Source organism: Polyergus mexicanus, unplaced genomic scaffold (genome assembly GCF_030449975.1).
Source record: "Polyergus mexicanus isolate NDT 795.1 unplaced genomic scaffold, iyPolMexi1.0 SCAF_17, whole genome shotgun sequence".
In the NCBI taxonomy this organism is placed as follows: domain Eukaryota; kingdom Metazoa; phylum Arthropoda; class Insecta; order Hymenoptera; family Formicidae; genus Polyergus; species Polyergus mexicanus.
This window is the reverse complement of record NW_027223337.1, coordinates 6951919-6971462: the sequence shown is the minus strand read 5'-3', so window position 1 is coordinate 6971462 and position 19544 is coordinate 6951919. Positions and strand designations below refer to the sequence as shown.

General features: G+C 29.9%; 2 protein-coding genes across 2 annotated transcripts in view; one reads left to right on the top strand and one right to left on the bottom strand.

The window, feature by feature from the left end:
- The window catches only part of LOC138940781 (SUN domain-containing ossification factor), a 36208-nt gene that overhangs the window by 15805 nt on the left and 859 nt on the right, over positions 1–19544 (bottom strand). The window contains exons 2-3 of the mRNA XM_070309994.1: positions 19027–19231; positions 18742–18860 (exon numbers count right to left, since the gene is read on the bottom strand). Coding sequence (XP_070166095.1) covers positions 18742–18860; positions 19027–19231 — 324 coding nt within the window. The remainder of the gene's footprint in view (positions 1–18741; positions 18861–19026; positions 19232–19544) is intronic.
- LOC138940566 (uncharacterized) lies at positions 6084–8591 on the top strand. The gene is made up of 3 exons (XM_070309554.1): positions 6084–6347; positions 6681–6854; positions 7472–8591. The coding sequence occupies exons 1-3, from the start codon at positions 6258–6260 to the stop codon at positions 7673–7675; spliced, it is 468 nt and encodes a 155-aa protein (XP_070165655.1). The 5' UTR covers positions 6084–6257; the 3' UTR covers positions 7676–8591.

Here is a 19544-nt window from a genome sequence, read left to right as displayed (position 1 = left end):
AAGCACATTTTTTTATTTCATCTCTAAAAAAAAAAAAATAAATAAGGCGGTAAAGATAATTCAATATTTTAGATCTTTTATACACGCAAAATATATACAAATAAATTCTGCAAAAAATCGAAATCACGCAAAATATTTATATATATATATATATATATATATATATATAAATATTAATATAACTGTACATTGAGTAACCAACATACAGATATAACTGTATATTGAGTAATCAGTGTTATCAGTGCTACTTTGAGCCGACCAATTCAAACAACCATGTATAGCAATGAAAATTGTGATGCATTGAATATTACTTCTAATTTCCAACCGTTTCAATTACATTTCCGTCTAATATTTAAGTAGTGTAATCAAGGATTTAATCAATGTTTAGCTAATTCGCGCTGTGTAACTTTTATATGTTAATGATCAATTCATGTCAGACAAATGATATCTCGTGACAATGAAATTTTAACGTCCGTTATCAGAATAATCATCTCTATTATTATGCAAACCGTTCTCGTTTGCTCGATGACCCACTTGAATCGGAATTCTGAGTTGAAGGACGCTAACTGCAATGATCGTAGTCGGATGCAAACATGACCGATCACGTCATAGTCACAATGGAAAATAAATATATGCGTTTGCAGAGTGGATTTAACTAATCAACCGACACTTATTCGATTAATCGATTAAATCGATTTAATTTTAATGATTCGAAATCGCAAAATGAAAGTCTACGCTATGTATTCTATTTGACTCTCTTCTCTCTCTTTCTTTATTTTTTTCTCATATGACAGATAAAGCAGTTTTTAAAAAATTTATTACGTTTATCACATTTCGTTAATAAGAAGATTAATATTATTACAAACAACTATATAAAAGACATTAGTTAAAATATATTAAAAATTTAATTCACTCTAAAATAGAGTGCCAAATTCACATAGATTTCACGATTTACTTCTTTGATTGCAACGCGACGATTCCCTGTCATCGTCGAAAGTGTCGGTGCGGTATAACTTCGTTTGCGTGCATCCCAAAAATTCGGATGCGCTTCGCATTGTTAGATTCGATTTCGCCGTGGGTCATTCCTGATGCCAAAGGTATATGTAGAATTCGCCACGTAACGAAACAAGGACTCGCTTAATGTCGCCGAGAAAATGTTGCATATTATAAAAACAATTCCAACAAGTATCGCTTGAACGAATCGAATCATTTAACGTAATAATTAATAATTATTGCCCAAATACTTCAATAAAGCAGAAATTTGTACGCAATGATATACATGAAATGGCTAGGGATTGAAAAAAGTAAATATAAAAATCAACGCAAAACAACAAAATTTCTTTTCATCGATATTGAAAATACGAATATTAATTGCAATAAATCACATTTAAAAAATAAAATTACTGCATTAATTAGCTTCGCGCAAAATAACATAGCTTTTTGATATGAAAGGATTTTTGTTATTCGTGTTTGTCGCATTTATTGTATAATGTATATTAAATTGTATATGCGCCCCTTTATTCCAGTTTTCGACAATCTCCATACCTCGTATCGTGATTTTATTAAACGATATGACATTGGAACATTGCATTCTCTTATTGTTAGTAAATTGATGTGGTTAGCATGTGGTCGATAGAGTGAAAACTTATGTCGACATTGAGTAATGAAATCGAGAAACCACGAGTTTTCTCGTAAATTACAGCGAGTAAGTAAAGTTGTTTACACGGGTTTACACGGGATATCGTAAACGTGCTCATCAAAGCACTTTTTAAAAAGGGGGAAATGCGCGATTAAGATTTAAGTCAGTGCTTTCTCGAGGGGGGATTTGCGGCTACACCTGCATCCACCCCGCGCACGCTACATCTGCAGTTCACTGATCGATCGATAACCGATATCTGATAGGGTGAGGTAGCGAGAAATAGAAAAAGATATGAGAGTATGAACTTTCCTACGTGGAGAGACTGCAAAAATTATAACACACCTTCTCTATTAAATTATCTGTTATTATTACATTTTGATTATTTTATATTGGTCGTATAATAATGACCATTATATTTAATGACATATTTATAATTATTTCTCGAGAAATATTTGGCTATTTCAAATATCGTAAATTAATAAATTATAATGTATTAATAAACGCAACAAGAATGCGAGATAATATATATATTTTTGAAATATTAGCTTTTCTCTAGAGAAAATTACATGTTGCGAAGGTAATCTCGGACGCGAAAATATAGATATTGTATATCATGCCTGTTTCTGTATATGCGAGAGTAAAAGTGAACGCTGACTATTCTATTAAAGATCGAGAGAATAATACGGTAACGTAAAAGTGTTAATTGCATTATTGATGTAAAATAAGATTATGCGGATAAAAATAAATATTACGAATAATTGCCAGTTTCATCATTTAAGAGAAATTACTTTGCGATACATAATAATACATTATATTAGCACGAGTGCGACGACAGGATCTAGGTTGCCATTCAAATAGGATACGCTCAATCGAATGAAAGTGAAGATCGTACGCGGATAAAGTGTCACATGCGTTCATGCAACTGATTAACATGGGTCATCTGTACGCGCAAAACAAGATGAGCAGATCGAGAAAAGTGGATGTCATTAAGTAAAACTGGTTCTTTCTAGAAATCAGAGCCGAGATAAATAATTAATCAAATGATAGGAATAATATTCATCTTTCAAATGTTGAATAAGTTACTTATTTTAATTTTTTTTTTTTTCTCTCTTTATGTCCCTATAATCTATTTACACTTCTTTGATTTTTGCTAGCGCGTTAATTAGTGTAAATTATGTTGAAGCAACATAATCAGTTCCATTACATAAATATGAAAAATATAAATGATGTTTATTGCATTATAATTTTGTAATTTTGTGGTAATAAATCTCATTCATGCACGAGAGTCGCTTTAATTCTGCTTCCAATGTGTAAAATGTTAAAGTTAAAATTATGCCACTTTCTTTATTTAGAAAAGTTTGTTCTTCCTCTCTTTAGGAACAGTGTAAGTTATGATTAAAAACGAGCACGTATTTCTCCTCCCTTTGTTATTGAAAATACATAATAATAGGCGTAAGCTTTTTTAGAATAAGCGCTTTCCACATGAGTGAAACTGGCATTTTGGGTTGCTTGACAGCGCAGAATCTCTGAAATGAATTTTTGAAATGTGTCGCAATGGGGGGAGATCCCGTGCTTTTTCGCAGATAAATATGCAGGCAATAGCGTATTGTGGACGCAATGCGGTCCCGCATTGCAAGAATATATTTTCACCGTCTGCAGCGATAAGTCGGCGATTCTTATCTCGTATATTCAAAGCCGCACAGTTCGTAAAAAACTTGTAAAATCCCATATCACGTGTTACTCGCCGATCTACTCCAAGAACGAGATTTGACGGAGAAAATTGCGATCATCGACTTTGTGCCACGGAAGGTATATATAGATTGGCCAATCATAAACGGAGTGAAAGCTCTAATTAAGCGGGCGAAAAGCTTTCACCCGTCTGCTTTTCAGAAATCGACTTTGCCATATAATCGTCGACAATACGTTTCGCCCATTTAACGAGTGTTAAACGATTTTGAGTGATGTCAAAAATTGCTGACATTATCTTAGCGTTATTAAATTTCAAGAGAGATACTACGGAAATACGCGATTACATTCTCCCCGAACACGACAGTAGATAACCGGCATTTAATTAAAGTAGTTTGTGAAAGGACATGAGAGACGTATTACGACAAAATCGATTTTTATTAGCGTGTAGTAACACTAAAAACACCTTTCTCAGATATATATATATGTATATATATATATATATATATATATATATATATATATATATGTGTGTGTGTGTGTGTGTGTGTGTGTGTGTGTGTGTGTGTGTGTGTGTGTGTGTGTGTGTGTGTGTGTAGTAAAGATATATAGAAGATATATAATGATACAATCAAAAAATATCGGGTTTTACAGAGAAGAAATCTTCTTTAAATTTCTTATCTCAATTCTATGAAAATGTAAATTAACTAAATATTATATCCACGGATATAAAATATATGATATTGAAAACAATATGCTTTAGTGGATTCCATTTTTAAACCTTTAATCAGAACTTTTCTTTTTTTTCATCCTGAATTCTTTTTAAAATTTACACCTTCATCCTTCATCGATCGGAAATCGTAAACATTTTACTATAACGTGTATTTTATATTGATGCTCTGCTGCATATATCCAATTAAAAAAATACACGGCGCAACAATTACTGAATTTCTTTTAACACACGGCATATCTCCTACATTTAATCTTGCGAAATGCATTGCGAGTAGCATTAAACTAAGCAAAAATTGGTAAAAGCAAACTTTTTGAAGAAAAAGTAAAATAAAATTACAGTGCGAGAGATTATAACATTAAATAAACTCACAAGAACTTGAACATTTAGAATAAAAGCTTGTAGGATTTACGGAAATAACAATAATTAAAATATTTTGTACTGAAGAAAAGAAAGATTCTATAATTGTATTTTTGAATTCGTGCATTCGCAATTTCGCAAAAATTCATTCTATATAACGGTTCTATATAACGGGGTTTTTTTTTTTTGCAAAATAATATATTTCAACAGTATATTAACTTAATAAAACTCATAAAATCCTAAAACATATTAAAGATCAAGTCGAAAAGAGAAACGATGAATAGTGGAAGCATTAACATACTGGAGCTTTCTTTATATCTACGGATATGAAGTATATGATATCCGATTGAAAACAATGTGCTTTAGTGGATTCCATTTTTAAACCTTTAATCATATATAAACTTTTCTTTTTTTACTTAATTTTTCACTTAACAAACTACAGTGATTTGCGGCCACAACTTGAAAAAGAAGAGCCTTTCGAGAGGATCATTGTTAGACAATCAGAAACATTGCAACAAGCGTAGACATTCTTCAGTTGTAAATCCTATCGGTCATCCCCATTATTTGAAGGCCATTCCAGTATGTTATATGATTCCAGAGCATATCCCAGTATGTTACATAGTTCAAATGAGTAGAAGCAAGCAGGGAATTCGTTAATGATGAAAAGACAGAGAAAAGTGACTAGGGTAAGAGAATGAGGCAGGAAAGAAGTCGGACGAAGTTATGATAAATTAAGCGAGTAATCGAGCGTGGCGATGAGACGAATGTGGGTAGATAGTAGATAGTAGAAACATATACCGTGTGTGTGTTTTCGTGCCTGGTTCCCATTCGAAAATTAGGAACGTTTTTACGCGTTTCTTTTTTTCCATGAATTTCGTTAAATTACAGTATCCTTTCTTTTTTTCCATAAATCTTGTTAAACTAAAGTATTTTAATTAAAATATACGATCCTAAGGAACGGTTTAATAACAAAGAACTCGACCTCAATAAGAAACCGTCCGCAACAATCCCTACAGGATGCAACGAGATGCAAAATTATTCACTGCATTTCTCGATTAGTCACTTTAGACAATTGTTACCTTTATCTCTTGCATCGTCATAAAATTCAGCAGATCGTTGCGACAGTTCGCTCGTCCGCTGAATTTTCAACGAAAAATACACATTTCTACGAACATAATTCTCGGTCGAACCAGACTCTATCCCCAGATTTATTAGATTCTTTTGCGCTGTTATTATTATATCATAACAAATTTTTACACAAAAATATTCATTCTTATATCAAATTCTGGAAACAATTTTAATACTCCTGAATAACATTTTATCAATGCTATTAATATAATCATTATATAAGAGACTATAAAAAGCAAAGTTTTTATTAAATTAATAAATTGTGTATTTATTGCATACATAACATTATTTAAAATTATTATTAAATGTAATTAACTTGATATCAATAAATCATCATTATTCACGCGGCTCATCTATATTTACGATATTCGTATTTGCAACGATAAAGTCCATCTTCAGAGAGAGAAAGAGAGAGATGTGGAATACAGATCATCTCAGACCCTCCGCCAAGATTGAGTACCAAGAACTGTTAGAATAACGCATTAAATGCATTTAAGTAGCGAGGAAGTGGGGACTTAGTCGATTTAATGTTAGCCAGTATGACTACTGGCTACTGACAGGTCAACAGTTGGGTGGAACGTTTCAGCGTAGCTGGAAACAGTCATCGTCATATTTCGAATGTATGTCGATGAATATTTCTTCCCAGTAATTATAAAGTGTGAGTGTGTCTACTAAATTAAAAAAGTGTAACATAACACAAAAAGTGATTCAAAAATGGCTGAGGAGATCACTGCATCCAACCTCTCGACGAGATTGAAGGGATATCTTAAAGAAGCACCGTTTTTCTGCAAAATTATCGAACTGGTGAAAATATATATTATTGCGATCTTAAATAACGATATCTTACACGCGATGGAAATATAATCTTCTTAATCTTCCGATAGAAACAGAATTTAAACGATCTTTTTCGTATTTAAATATCTTTCTTCATATTTTGGCAATAATGTAAACTTCAAAATTCCGCAAAAGTAACCATAAATCATATAATCATTTTACTATATATATATATATATATATATATATAAATTATCATTATTTTTTAAAAATATTTTTAAAAAATTTTAAATTGTCAGGTTCTAAAAATAATTTATATAACAAAAATACTTTTTAAGGACAATCACATATTAAATGTTATAGATTTTCTGCGTTATTGCATCGGGATTGGTGGCAGAACCATTTCAACAGAATCAAATACGGCCAGGTGATATACACCATATAGCGATATTCCATGTGGCAGTATGCGGTTATGTTCTTATAAATGCAATTCTTATCATGAGCCATTTATTAGGCGAACGATTGCCGAAAAAAACAGTAAGTTAAAATATGAAATATTGCTACTATCATTTACACAAGTGAAAACAATTCATTCGATGATAAATGCAATCTATAACATAAATTATTAATAAAAAAAAATGTTTTTGTTCGAAAATAAAGACTGTTGAAAAGAATTAACATTTTTTTTCTCGATACAAATCGTGTTCTGTTTCTGTGCGAAAAACTTTGAATTATATATCGAGAATCCAAGAATTGATTTGCTTCCTCTTCGATTTAGCAGAATATTAAAACGCATGAAACAGAATTCTGTCGTCGCTGCTTCAATTTCTTGGATCGTCTACTTTTTATATGTATATTCGAATTATTTAAATTCGATTCGGTCTAGGATGACGTCGTGCTGTCTAAAAAATTCCATTGTTTTAAATTTTGAGATTTATTTCGCTATATCCTCTCTCTAATCTGTTGGAAAAAAAAATTCCATTTTGAAAATCTAATTTCTTATCTTTCTACTAAGTTTCATTGTATTCCTATCTGATCTGATGAATTTCAAGGTGCGCAAGTAGCTATAACAATGCATACTGAATTATGAAAAATGGATATATTTTTTCTTTTTGACATAGCGAAATAGCAAATATTATTCTTTGATTTTGCAGGCTCTCATTTTTACGGCAATGGGAGCGATTCTGTGTTGCACCGCTGGCCTCATTCTAATTCGCAGCTGGGACAATTTCTTGACTAATCTGATTCACGCGTATGTGGAGGAGTATAGTGACCAAATAGTTGCAGCCGGTTCTTTCGCAATCCTAGCTGCCCTAGTATTCGCTATAGATACGTACTTTACTAATAAATATGACTGATCATTCAGAGAATCTGGATTATTATATAAATATATTCATAATCTTTATTAATTTAAGTATTTAAGAAGATAAAATAGTGTTTTCTAAAATAATATGTAAATGTAAAATAAAAAGAATTAAATAAGTTGATTGATAACAAACTTTAATACGAGTGCACAGTCAGTGCATAATATCTCTACGATAAATAATTTCAAATAACCTATTTTATAAACAAAAAAGCTTTTTTTTAATCCATTCTTAATAAGTGCTGTATTGCTTCATATATGTATACATATATGCATATGACCGACCGTTGTAATTAGATGAGCGCCTTAGATGCATTCATGCTGTTATGCTCGCGCTGGTAATTAGTCGTCAGAAACATGAAATGTCCAACACGCTGGGTAGCGCGGATTAAAATGCAATTAAAATGGTATACAGTAACGCTTTCGAGCCGCCAAATGTTTTATATCGGGACGAGCGTGTCGGTTTGTCAAGGAGAGCGAATAGCTGTTTGCAGAAACTAGACTTAACTTTGCCGGGCCGAAATAACGGCGATTAATGTCCGATTGAAATTACACACACAGCCAGAAGCATAATTTCGAAGGAGTTTCGTGAATCGAGAGTATATTTTATTTCGATGAGACAACATATCCATTCTCTATCCTGTAAATCAATAAAATAGAAATTCAGATAAGAGAATGTTCTGTTTGAATCATGTGTGTGTGTAAAATAAATTATGCAATGTAAAGAACGATCTAATTCAACCGTATGTTTTTGAATCTATAAATTTATAAATGTTTTTCTTTATTTTATTTAATGTATAAAAAAAATTTCAGCACATAAATTCCATCTAGAATATGTTACATATATTATCCTATATTATATTAAACTTATTAAAGCATCGCGTGATATATTCGTTTATGGATACTAGTATTTGTAATTTTGTTACATCGTATTCATACATATAAAAATTATTCAGTACACTGTTAACGCAAATACATGTATATTCATCATGGATATAGCTATTCAAATAAATTTTCAATGAAATAAATTTTGTTATTTTATTGTTCAATTGCTCTTTTGTTTATTCGTCTTCCATCGCAATTATTCGTTTAAATTGCTGAATTTTTTTAGCTCCTCGTTATTCGTATTTAAATTATATGTAATAAATCAAAATTAATAAAAGTTCATTGAATGGCTTAAAATGAATTGCAAAAAAGATTCTAAAATTAAATAGCGTGACATTGCGAACATATGTGTAACATTTTATGCATGTCATATATGTGGCAGCGAAATAAAATAGAGTTTAACGAAATCATTGTTTATAATCTGCAACGCATTAAGTTTAAAATATATGAGTATTTTGCTCCTATGTAAACCTATAAGATAGTTTTACGTAATTTTATCTTTAATTTCTAATAGAATATATATAGATCGACGAAAATTCAATATCCCAAGAATTGATCGGAAAGAATCTTAAATTGCATGAAAGATCATAGTATAATTGTCTGATTAATTTCAAAATAATTATGTACCAGAAAAACAAAGGCACACTTGGCACGTGCAAAGCATCGTTGGGCATGATTTTGTTTTTTAGAAAATGACATAAATATCGCAATGTTATGTGATATTTCTATAGTTATTCCTATGTTATTTCTATGAATGCTACGTTTAATAGCATTAATGTAATTTCTAATTGATCTTGCTAATTTGAATTTTCTCTCTGTCTCTACTAATATTGAAAGAGAGCATAATTACTAAATAATGTTCTCTCAGTTAATCTAAACTGTTTACAATTTAAATTACACATGATCATTAGCATAATTTCGTTTATACTGTAGCCGTAATAATTTTAGCAAATTTAAAGAAAACAGCTCAAATCGCTAAAGAATAAATTCTTTGACAAATTTGGAATTATTTTCTTCGTGAGAAAAAGTTAGCAGCAAATCAATATTGGTTTGAATTACAAATAAGAATTCTGTTGAAATAGGACAATTTTAGGTGAAAAATCATATACAATATATAGTTCGTGTTATTCGTATATATATTTAAAAAAGAAAGTATCATTCGCCAAAAACTTTTAATTTTCAAACGTTTATCAGTAATAAATGATCGATGGTTTGTATTCTCTTTAAATAATCCAACGTGAAGTAAGATCATTTATTATTTTTTATTAAAAATTTTTGAATTAAAATACTTTTTTATAATGATAAATCATTCTACATTTTCGATAAATTTTAATAATCTCTGTGTGTGTGTAATTTAGAAAAGGAAATTTTATTTTCAAATAGATGAAATATAAGAAAAGAGAAAAAATAACACATACACAATCGCGATTTTTCACAATCTCACAATCACAATAAAAACGATTAGATATCATGAATGCACATATTATGGGAACATAAATATATTGTATTTAAACGCGGCCAAGATTATAAAACACTGCAAAGAAACCACGATCACGGAAACATGTCATATATCAACATGCAAGTTTAACAAGAACAATTTTAAATGCATGAAATCATTCTAAACATCATTATATACAGGCCATATAAAATCGAAGATAAATTTGCGAAATACTTCCTTACTTTTTTCATAATAAGAATTAATCACAATATTCAGTAAACTATACATATTTCTAAAGACTTTCAAAATATCTCAATTGTATCTAATAAATGTACACATTAACAGATTAGTTACACACACTCACCCTTTAAGAAACCCTCAAATGATCAATATTTATTAATCATATTCTCTCTTCCCCCCATAATATTAACAAAGATTTTTAATATCGTTAAATATTTGGAAGATACTCATTACTTGTCATATTTTACCGATAAATATTAATATAACATGATGGTGTAGATCTAGCCGCTGTATTTATGTATAAAGACTCTGTTAACTAATCAATCTTCTCTTTCACATTCAAAATTATATATGAGCTTAATACAAAATTAATTTTACACAATCGATATCACAGATTATCAATATAACATGTATGTACGAAAAAGATCGGCATTACAATAAATATTGATCGATGCATTCGAGTCTTTAGCCACATTCCGCGTATATTGCACCAGTGATCATCCTGTTGGTCGACCGGCAACTTCGCACATCATGTCACGCACGCACGCACATACCGCACTCTCCTCCTTTCGATCACTTCGGACACGCGTCTCTTTAACACGATTTCTATCGCGAGACCGCGAAATCGCGGAGGATGATGAAATAATGCGGTCCGATCGACCGATCATCCATCCATACCACCCATATCAGCGGCCGCTCGAACGCGAACTGATGGTCCGCCCGTTCGCCCTCGTACGACGTCGCGACGCGACCCTTCCGCACCATCGCCCACTTCCTCTCTAGCACCCTTCCTTTCTTTCGTGTTCCCCCTCATGTCACGTCGCCCGAGAACCGTGACTTTCCTCCTTCGCATCCTTTCTAATCCGCCCTTTTTCTCCAGAAGTCCCCTCTTGGCTCACTCGCCTGGAAGGGGACCCACTTACCTCATACGATTTCAACGATTTGCAACCAAGTGCGCTGCGGTACTTTTGATGCCCTATAAAGTATTCACGCGCGCATGTAAAAGAGTGGCTCGTGCGCTTCGAATAAAAGGTATTCGTAAATTTTTAAGGTTTTGCATTTTCCGGATCGCGATGCATGAGAGAATCCTCGTGATAAGTAATCTCTTTTCGAAACATTTATCAGGATATCTCTCTCTCTGACCTAAAATTTTTTTATTTCAAAGCTTAGTTGTAAAGATATTCAATATGTGATAAAATAAAAAACTATAAGAGAGAAAAAAAATGGTCTTTAAATTAAATTAAATTACATTACATTAAATTTTCATACTGTCTCTAAAATGAAGAAAAACCCATCCGAAAAGATTAACTAATACAAAATATCGTATGTAAATAATCTGGTAGATCTCGAAACAATATGACAAGATGTAACAGTAATTGTGACACTAAATATAACAATAATTAAAGTAGCGAAATTATTGACATGAATATTCAAAATTATTCACTAATCACACATTTCTAGAACACTTCGTTTAATTTTTTTATTGCGCACAACAATTTCAAATATAATCTATATAATATAACATCCTACTTTTTATATTATCTGTAGAAATTATTCATAGATTAAAAATTCTGTAGCAAAATTAGTATAATCCGTAAATTCTTGGAGTACGTAACTCTAAAAGATGCATGTGCTCGAGATGTCAAAATTTATCTGGATAAAGAAAGATGCGTAAAGCGATCGAAGATAAATTTCACACAATGCTCCACGTACAATAGAATTAAAGACCTTTCGTTGGGGTCGTTGTAGCTAGAAAACGCAGTGATTTATCGATCTGTACATCTTGAAATTTAAACGGAGACCAAGGAAGACAGAAAAGCTCTCTTTTCACGTACTTTCAATAATAATTTTTCAAGTTTATCGTGCCTCTTTCGTCGCGAAAATACTTATCTATACCGGTAATGGAAATGTTACGTTTTACTCGTTTTCTGATACACGCAGTAATATAAAAAACCCATAACTATGATATCGATATTGACCCGCAAAGGTAGCCCTTTTTTACGTTAAATTTTAAGAAAATTAATCTCTTCAGTGCAAAACATTTTTTCAAATATCTCCGCTAAAAATAAATAACTACTGTAATATACCGCGAAAAAAAGTCGCACGATCGATATAAAATTTCAAGCGCACACAGTTGCATTTTTGGAGAAAATAATAAACTCCTACGAAATAAACTTTGCGATGTAACTAATAACTTAAGAATTAAATTACTTAAGGATTAAACATAAAAACATTGATAAAAATTATACCAAATATAGAATGCAAAAACAATATATATATATATATATATATGTACAAAATGAAATATATATAAAATTCTTTCTGATTCTCGTACAAATAAAGAGAAATTTTTGAGAAATATGTGATCATAAGCTATTATCGTGTACTGTTATTATTGTGTATTCAGGTGCATTGCAAAATATATGTATGAAATTAGAATATCTTATCATGTTTTATATGTGTTAAATATGTGTATTTATTTTTTTTGTACGCATGCAGATGATGCAACTCATGCGGGAAAAAGAATGCCAAACATACATATAGTATTGCAATAACTGCAACTGTAGTACAGTCACACAGCATTTATAAACATACGAGTTATTTAGTTTTCGTATAAAACAGAAAACTTTCCTCATTTGTCGTTCAAAGGATAAAAAACATAAATAAAATAAAACACACACACACATAATCTAAGTTTTATAAAAGCTTTTGTTAAAACATATATTTGCCTTTTGTTACGATATATTAAATTTGTTCAATTATAGCATTCTTAGTATCTTATATTTTAGCACGCATTAAACTATTTTATAGTCACAAAGTTCTACATTTTTATCGATAAGACAATTCGTGAAGAGTGGATGCGTGGATGCGGATGCAGCTGCAATTGCAGCATTCTGTAAGAGCACATGCACACACACATAAAATGATTCCCGTGCAGGTTGCTTCCGGCAAACGACATTTTCGTGGCTCCAGTGACACGCAAGTAATGAATGCACGAGCTTTTCTCAAAGTGGACGAGGAAGCAACCCGACAGCAAGAGAATTTGCATGAAACTCCGCCCGATCGGGATCGGTTACATGGTTGAGTTGGACGTTCGCCAAAAGTATCCCCCATGCAACATCATCCTTCGTGCTCAATAGATTTCCTCGATAAAAAACGAAATAAGTGCTTTATGACTGCGCATCTTTCGCCTCGGTATCTCTAAAATCAATCTACTTCTAATATATACGAGCTATCGAATTCGTTATAATACTTAAAAATTTAAATCACTTATTTATCACATGCGTGCCTCAAGGCCCTCGCACACAAATTGGCATAGCTGCATATGCATAGCATAAGACCATCTGGACCAATGAGCATGCTATGTAAATCAATACGGTGATTTTATTTCGATTATTTATATTATATATAATATGGTATATCTATGTTCCGTTCGGACATATTCGTTATTAAGATCACCGTTATTATCTATTCTGTATTCTATGTTTATTGAGTTCTGCTTTATTATTATTAAAGTTCCTTTTGTTCTTTATAAAGAGTATTCTTTATTTACATCGTGGTATAGCTTTGAGATAAATATCGATCCGTGGACATATGAAAATAGCATCGGGAAGCCTTTTGGCGATGATTAAGCGAAAAGCTGTGTATATAGATTTTAACGTCTAGGTCGAGAACGAAGCCCTACCGTTATACATACATATGTACGTATGTATATATATAAACACGTACGTATATTATATAAATACACGCATTTTAATACAATATCCGTATATATAAGTACGATTTATATCGGATGTCTTAAAATCACATCGCTGCTATTATATTCCAAACCAGTTAGACAATAGTGATCACAGATAATGAATGAGAAGTGAGATGCGAAAATGTTAATTCAGAACCAATACCAGGTGCTCGATTAAGAGTGTAGGTTGATTAGAGATGTTAAGGAATTCAGTGAACTGCACCCAACATTTTCAAATTTTTGAACTTGCGAAAGTAGGCGTGCAAAATGACGGACGTGACAACGCATGAAATCACGACGTTTATTAACCTTCGCGCATTAAAGCAGTTCTTTGTATTTCGCAATATTTTCTAAATTTAAACGAACAGAAATCTTTGATTATAATCGAAATTTTATTGCATATAAATATCGCCGTCATTCTTATACCGATTAATTTATCACACACACACACACACAGATAATCTATTTTATTTCAAGTGTACAATTAATTTATTTTAACGCGTAGCGAGCAAAAATTATTTGGAATTGTTATATCCTATAAGTTATATATATCCTACATATATTTCGATTTATCTAATATGTTTTCATTATTTAATGCGTTAGTTATATAACATTTTTTTAAATGTATAAGTTCACAATTTGAATGTAATACAAACTGCTACTAAATATTATCTATTAAAATATTCTTTTATTAAACACATGCAAATATCGTATATAGATGCAAATATTCCTATAACAAAAAAAAGGACAATTTTTTTGGAAATAACTTTATAAAATTATTCATGCAAGGTTTTACACTCTTCATAAAGTTGTTGTATTATCACAATTATAATTAATAAATTTCGATTCTATAGAAATTTGGTAAATATAATAAACACAATTAATCAACGCAGTTTTTTAATTGATTGCATATATGCATTCATGGCACTTCAGAAATTTTATACTCGCAAAGTGTAATTATTGGAAATTACGTTACTATTATTATGTAAATCTTATTTGCGTGCAAAAAAATCTAAAAAGATTCATAATAAAATTTATTTAATCTTTGAGATTACCATATGAATATGATAGCAAAAATGATATATTATTATATCTTACGTTACGATGCTATTATATAAATAACTTGCTTTGCTAACGCGAAAAAAAAATTACTGTATTGTTCGTAATAAAAACATCATTAAAAAAATAATAAATTTTATTTTATGTGTAAAATCTTCGTGCGACGTTGTTGCTTGAAGATAAAAATAATTCTTAGACTCTCTTTGTAATATTACTGACATAACTAATATATTTTTTCAGATATGTAAAGATTCGGTGTAAAGCTATTGCCAAATAAATGCAATGGTGCGTGACAAAATGCATCGGTAATAGAGCATTGTCTGTACGATTAATGATGAGTCAAAAGAAACCGCGCTTTTTACAATGTATAGGCGTATGCACAGAACTATAATAACAACAGTCGTGATAACTTGATATGGATCGTCTTGATGTAAATGCTCACAACAATGCAATCGGTACGAAGCAATTTGTCAGCAGACAAATTGTTATGCAATAAATCAAGTCGTCGTGACGAGATTTCCATATCACAGGCGCCAGTGATAACGGTGTCTGTTAAGAGAAAATGAGCATTCAAGCAATTAAAAGCTCGAAATAATGTAAAATATGTGTATTCCAAATAATTCTAATATAGAATAATATAGAAATATTTCATTATTTTACGTATTTTATATATATAATTAGGATATATATCCCATATATGGATATTTTGTAGAAATTTATGTATTTAAGAAGATTATAATACATAAAAGGTAAACTAAAATTGTAAGGAAATACAAAAATATTTATCTCTTTGTACTTTTGTGATAAAATACAAATAAATTTATTAATATTTTCTTGTTTAATAATATAGAAGAATGTGTCAAAGTATATATTTGTTATATATATATACGTTTCCACTATTATAATCCAATAGATTTTTATTATAATGCGTAGCTTTATGTAAAAAGCTTTTTTGCAAACTAATGCGTGATTTTATGTAAAAAGGCAAATTACACAAGTACAAAACAAGACGCAGGAAAATATTCTAGACATACACCTTCACCTAAAAGCTCAGGTTACGATGTAATGCAGCTCGTATTGCCTCGTTAGTACAAAAGCATGTCTAACAAGATACAAAGTATCACAATGACCAAAAGAAATGATAAAACTGAATACACACACATAATTTTAATGAAAGGATCCGCATATATATATATATATATATATATATATATATATATATATATATATATATATATATACGGATCCTTTTGTGCGTTAAGATTATATATACTTTATATAGAATAATAAAAGAATTATTAAAACTTCTCGTAAAATAAAATAAAGAAACAGATAAGTATAAGATAGTCAACATTTTGTATAATTTTAGATTTAGAACTTCTATTATCTCTGCTAATAAAAAAATTAGTAGACATACAACATACAACTAAACTAAGCATTTCTCTTTTAGAAATCTAAATTTACACACACACACACACACGCGCGCGCGTAATTTCACATATTACTTGATTGCCCAATATAAAATTAATTAATAGTTCACATCTATCGTTCTCTATTATTTATATAATTACTATTTGTGAATATTACGAGATATATTATACCCTGTGAAAAAGTAACTTCTCAATCTGTAAGATATTGATTTGAAATATAGCATGATGAAATAAATAAATTGCTATCACACTTGTTGGAAATAAAATTTTAAAAAATACTTAAGAAAATATGTATATGTGTGTATTCATGTGAAATATTAAATAATATTAAAAATTTATATATGTACAAAATTTACTTTTTGTTTTATAATTGCAAATTTTTGTACAAAAGACTGAATAGTTATTTAAAATTAAATAGTTTATTATCATACCAAACGCGTTTAAGAAAAATAACCGTGAATTACAATTTTAATTGTGTTAAAATTTACAACAAAAATAGAATGTATATAAATCAAATATATATTCTTTTTAACGAGATTTTCATTAACGTTCAATATAATAATAAAAAATATAAACTGGGGTTTATTTTATTATTATTATCCTGGAGAATCAATCAACGCACCACCACAATATGCGAATATTTTTTGTACATATTAACGACTTCTATCATTTTTTGCTATGTGACCTTTTGTTGTCATATTTTTTTATCATTTTCTTGCTATACGTATTATGCAGCGAATATTTGGCGTCGCTACTATTTCTTGTTTAATTCTTGCTATAACAAACTCCATGATAATAATAAAAAAAAAACCACAGAATAATAAGTATTAAACAAGAAATAGCGACGCCAAATATTCGCTGTATAATACGTGCAGCAAGAATATGATAAAAAGATACGACAACCAAAGGTCACATGGTAAAAAATGATAGAAGCAGTTAATATGCATAGAAAACGTTTGCATATTGTGTTATGATAGCATTTCTCGAGGACAATAATAATATAATCATAGAATAAACAAGTTTATATTGTTGTTGTATTATACTCGAATCAATTTCTGTGTTCGTGATATCATATCGAAACAAACACATAAACAGTGTTACTCGATATAATGCGAATTCGTCAAACCAAAATTACAAACACTTGTTTTTCTGAAATATCATGACTGACATATAAATAAATGTTCGTAAGATTTGTAAAAATTATAATGGAAAAAAAAAAAATTATAAAATTCTGATGATATATACAGTTTAACTAGGTCCTTAACTTGTTTGAAAAATAATTTTGTTTAATAATCTTCTACGGCATTATTATTATACTCTATAATATATATTATATTATAATATATTTATACCATTTTTTTAACGATCTTAATGATCTTATAGCAATGTCAAATAAAAAACAAATGTATACATAATGTAATGATAATACAGGTCAGAAACCTGTCGCGATAATCTATGATTAACATTTTGCGTCATTCTTGTCGCCAGTCTGGCGCATATCCATTGTATGTTATCGCGTCCAAATCAGATATTCAACCATTTACACATGCCTGCTATTAATTAACAAGTTTCGTATTATATCGTATCTTGCCAGATTTTGCAAGACAATTACGAATAGCAGTTATATGATTTATATTATCATGTAAACATCAACAAGCTTTTATAAAAAGACCGCTGAGCTTCCCAAATAATTGCAACCTCATTCCAATATCGTGTGATGTATATATATTTTTGATATAAAACACTGTTTTTCAATTTCTGTTTAACCTGATGCCAATTTTTTTCAAGATATGTGTATTTTTTAATCGTCCCTGCATTTCTATTACGATTTCAAGTGACTTAAATTTTTCATAGTAAATATATATCAACTATCGAGAGAATAATCTTTCAACGCATCAATAATAAATAAAATGATGCAGAAGTTTCTTTTAACAAGTATATTTTAATATTTTCAAAGATATTTAATCCGTTACCTTGCAATAGTAATCATATTTATCGCGCAAAATAAATCTACAGTCAAACATACTTTGAAGCAATAGAAAAAAAGATACCATGCGCATATATAAAACAATGTAATAAATGTATAATTTATTATTGTATGTATTAGCAATTTAAATCAATTTTTTATCAAAAAATAAAAATAATATAATCTTATACAACATTAATCAGTTGCTACAGTTCATATGTGCATATTCCTACATATGTTATTTTTTAAAGTGCTATAATTTATATTAAGATAAAATAAAATAATGATTTATATGGAAACTCACTCTTGGGAGAGATTAGGCTGCTGTGTAAGACTCTCTGCTAAAATATCCATATCCTTTCCCACCTGTGCATTGTCGTTGATGACTTTCTTAATGCTAGCAGAGACTGTAGTAGCTTTTTTCTGTAATATAATGTGAAATATATAAAATAGATTATGCATGTACATACTCTATCATTATATATTATCATTTGACAATAATATACATATTATTTATTGTACATTTTTCATATAAATAGATATATTTTCCTTTTGTTACAAGAAGAATTAAATTGTATAATCATCTTACCTGATGATATTGATCATTCTCATTAGTCTTGAATGTCATTGTAGTTCGAGTTTTGATATCCAATATGGATGACTCAAAACTTTCATGATTATCATAGCTAAGCGTAATATTACTGTATGCCTCGTAAATCTCATTCTTTTCAGGATGAAAAGAAGAATCTTCGGTTTGTGCGCCTTCCGAAGCTACTATCAGGAACAAAAGTCCACTGTAACAAAGAAAAAATTATTTTATTAGTTTTATTTAAATGTTAATGTTATGTAATGCCAATATAAGTCATTATCTTTTGTAAAATATTTCATTTTGTAAAGCAAAATAATTCTATTATAAATTATAGATTTTTGTTATAACTTAATCAAAATTTAAATTAATTAATTGCAATTAAGTTATAATAGAAATCTAATTCGCACAAGAGTTGACTCAATTGTCAAGATATATATTTAATATTAATTTATTTAAAAGAGTATACTCAATGTATTTGTGATAAATAAAATTCAATTCTAATTTTGTCAAAGTATCAA

What these genes read in the sequence shown, in the direction of transcription:
- LOC138940566 (XM_070309554.1), top strand. Translation starts at nt 6,258, where the DNA reads ATGGCTGAGGAGATCACTGCATCCAACCTCTCGACGAGATTGAAGGGA. An exon ending in TCTGCAAAATTATCGAACTG is followed by an intron (nt 6,348 to 6,680) that starts GTGAAAATATAT and finishes TAAATGTTATAG; the next exon opens with ATTTTCTGCGTTATTGCATC. An exon ending in AACGATTGCCGAAAAAAACA is followed by an intron (nt 6,855 to 7,471) that starts GTAAGTTAAAAT and finishes TTGATTTTGCAG; the next exon opens with GCTCTCATTTTTACGGCAAT.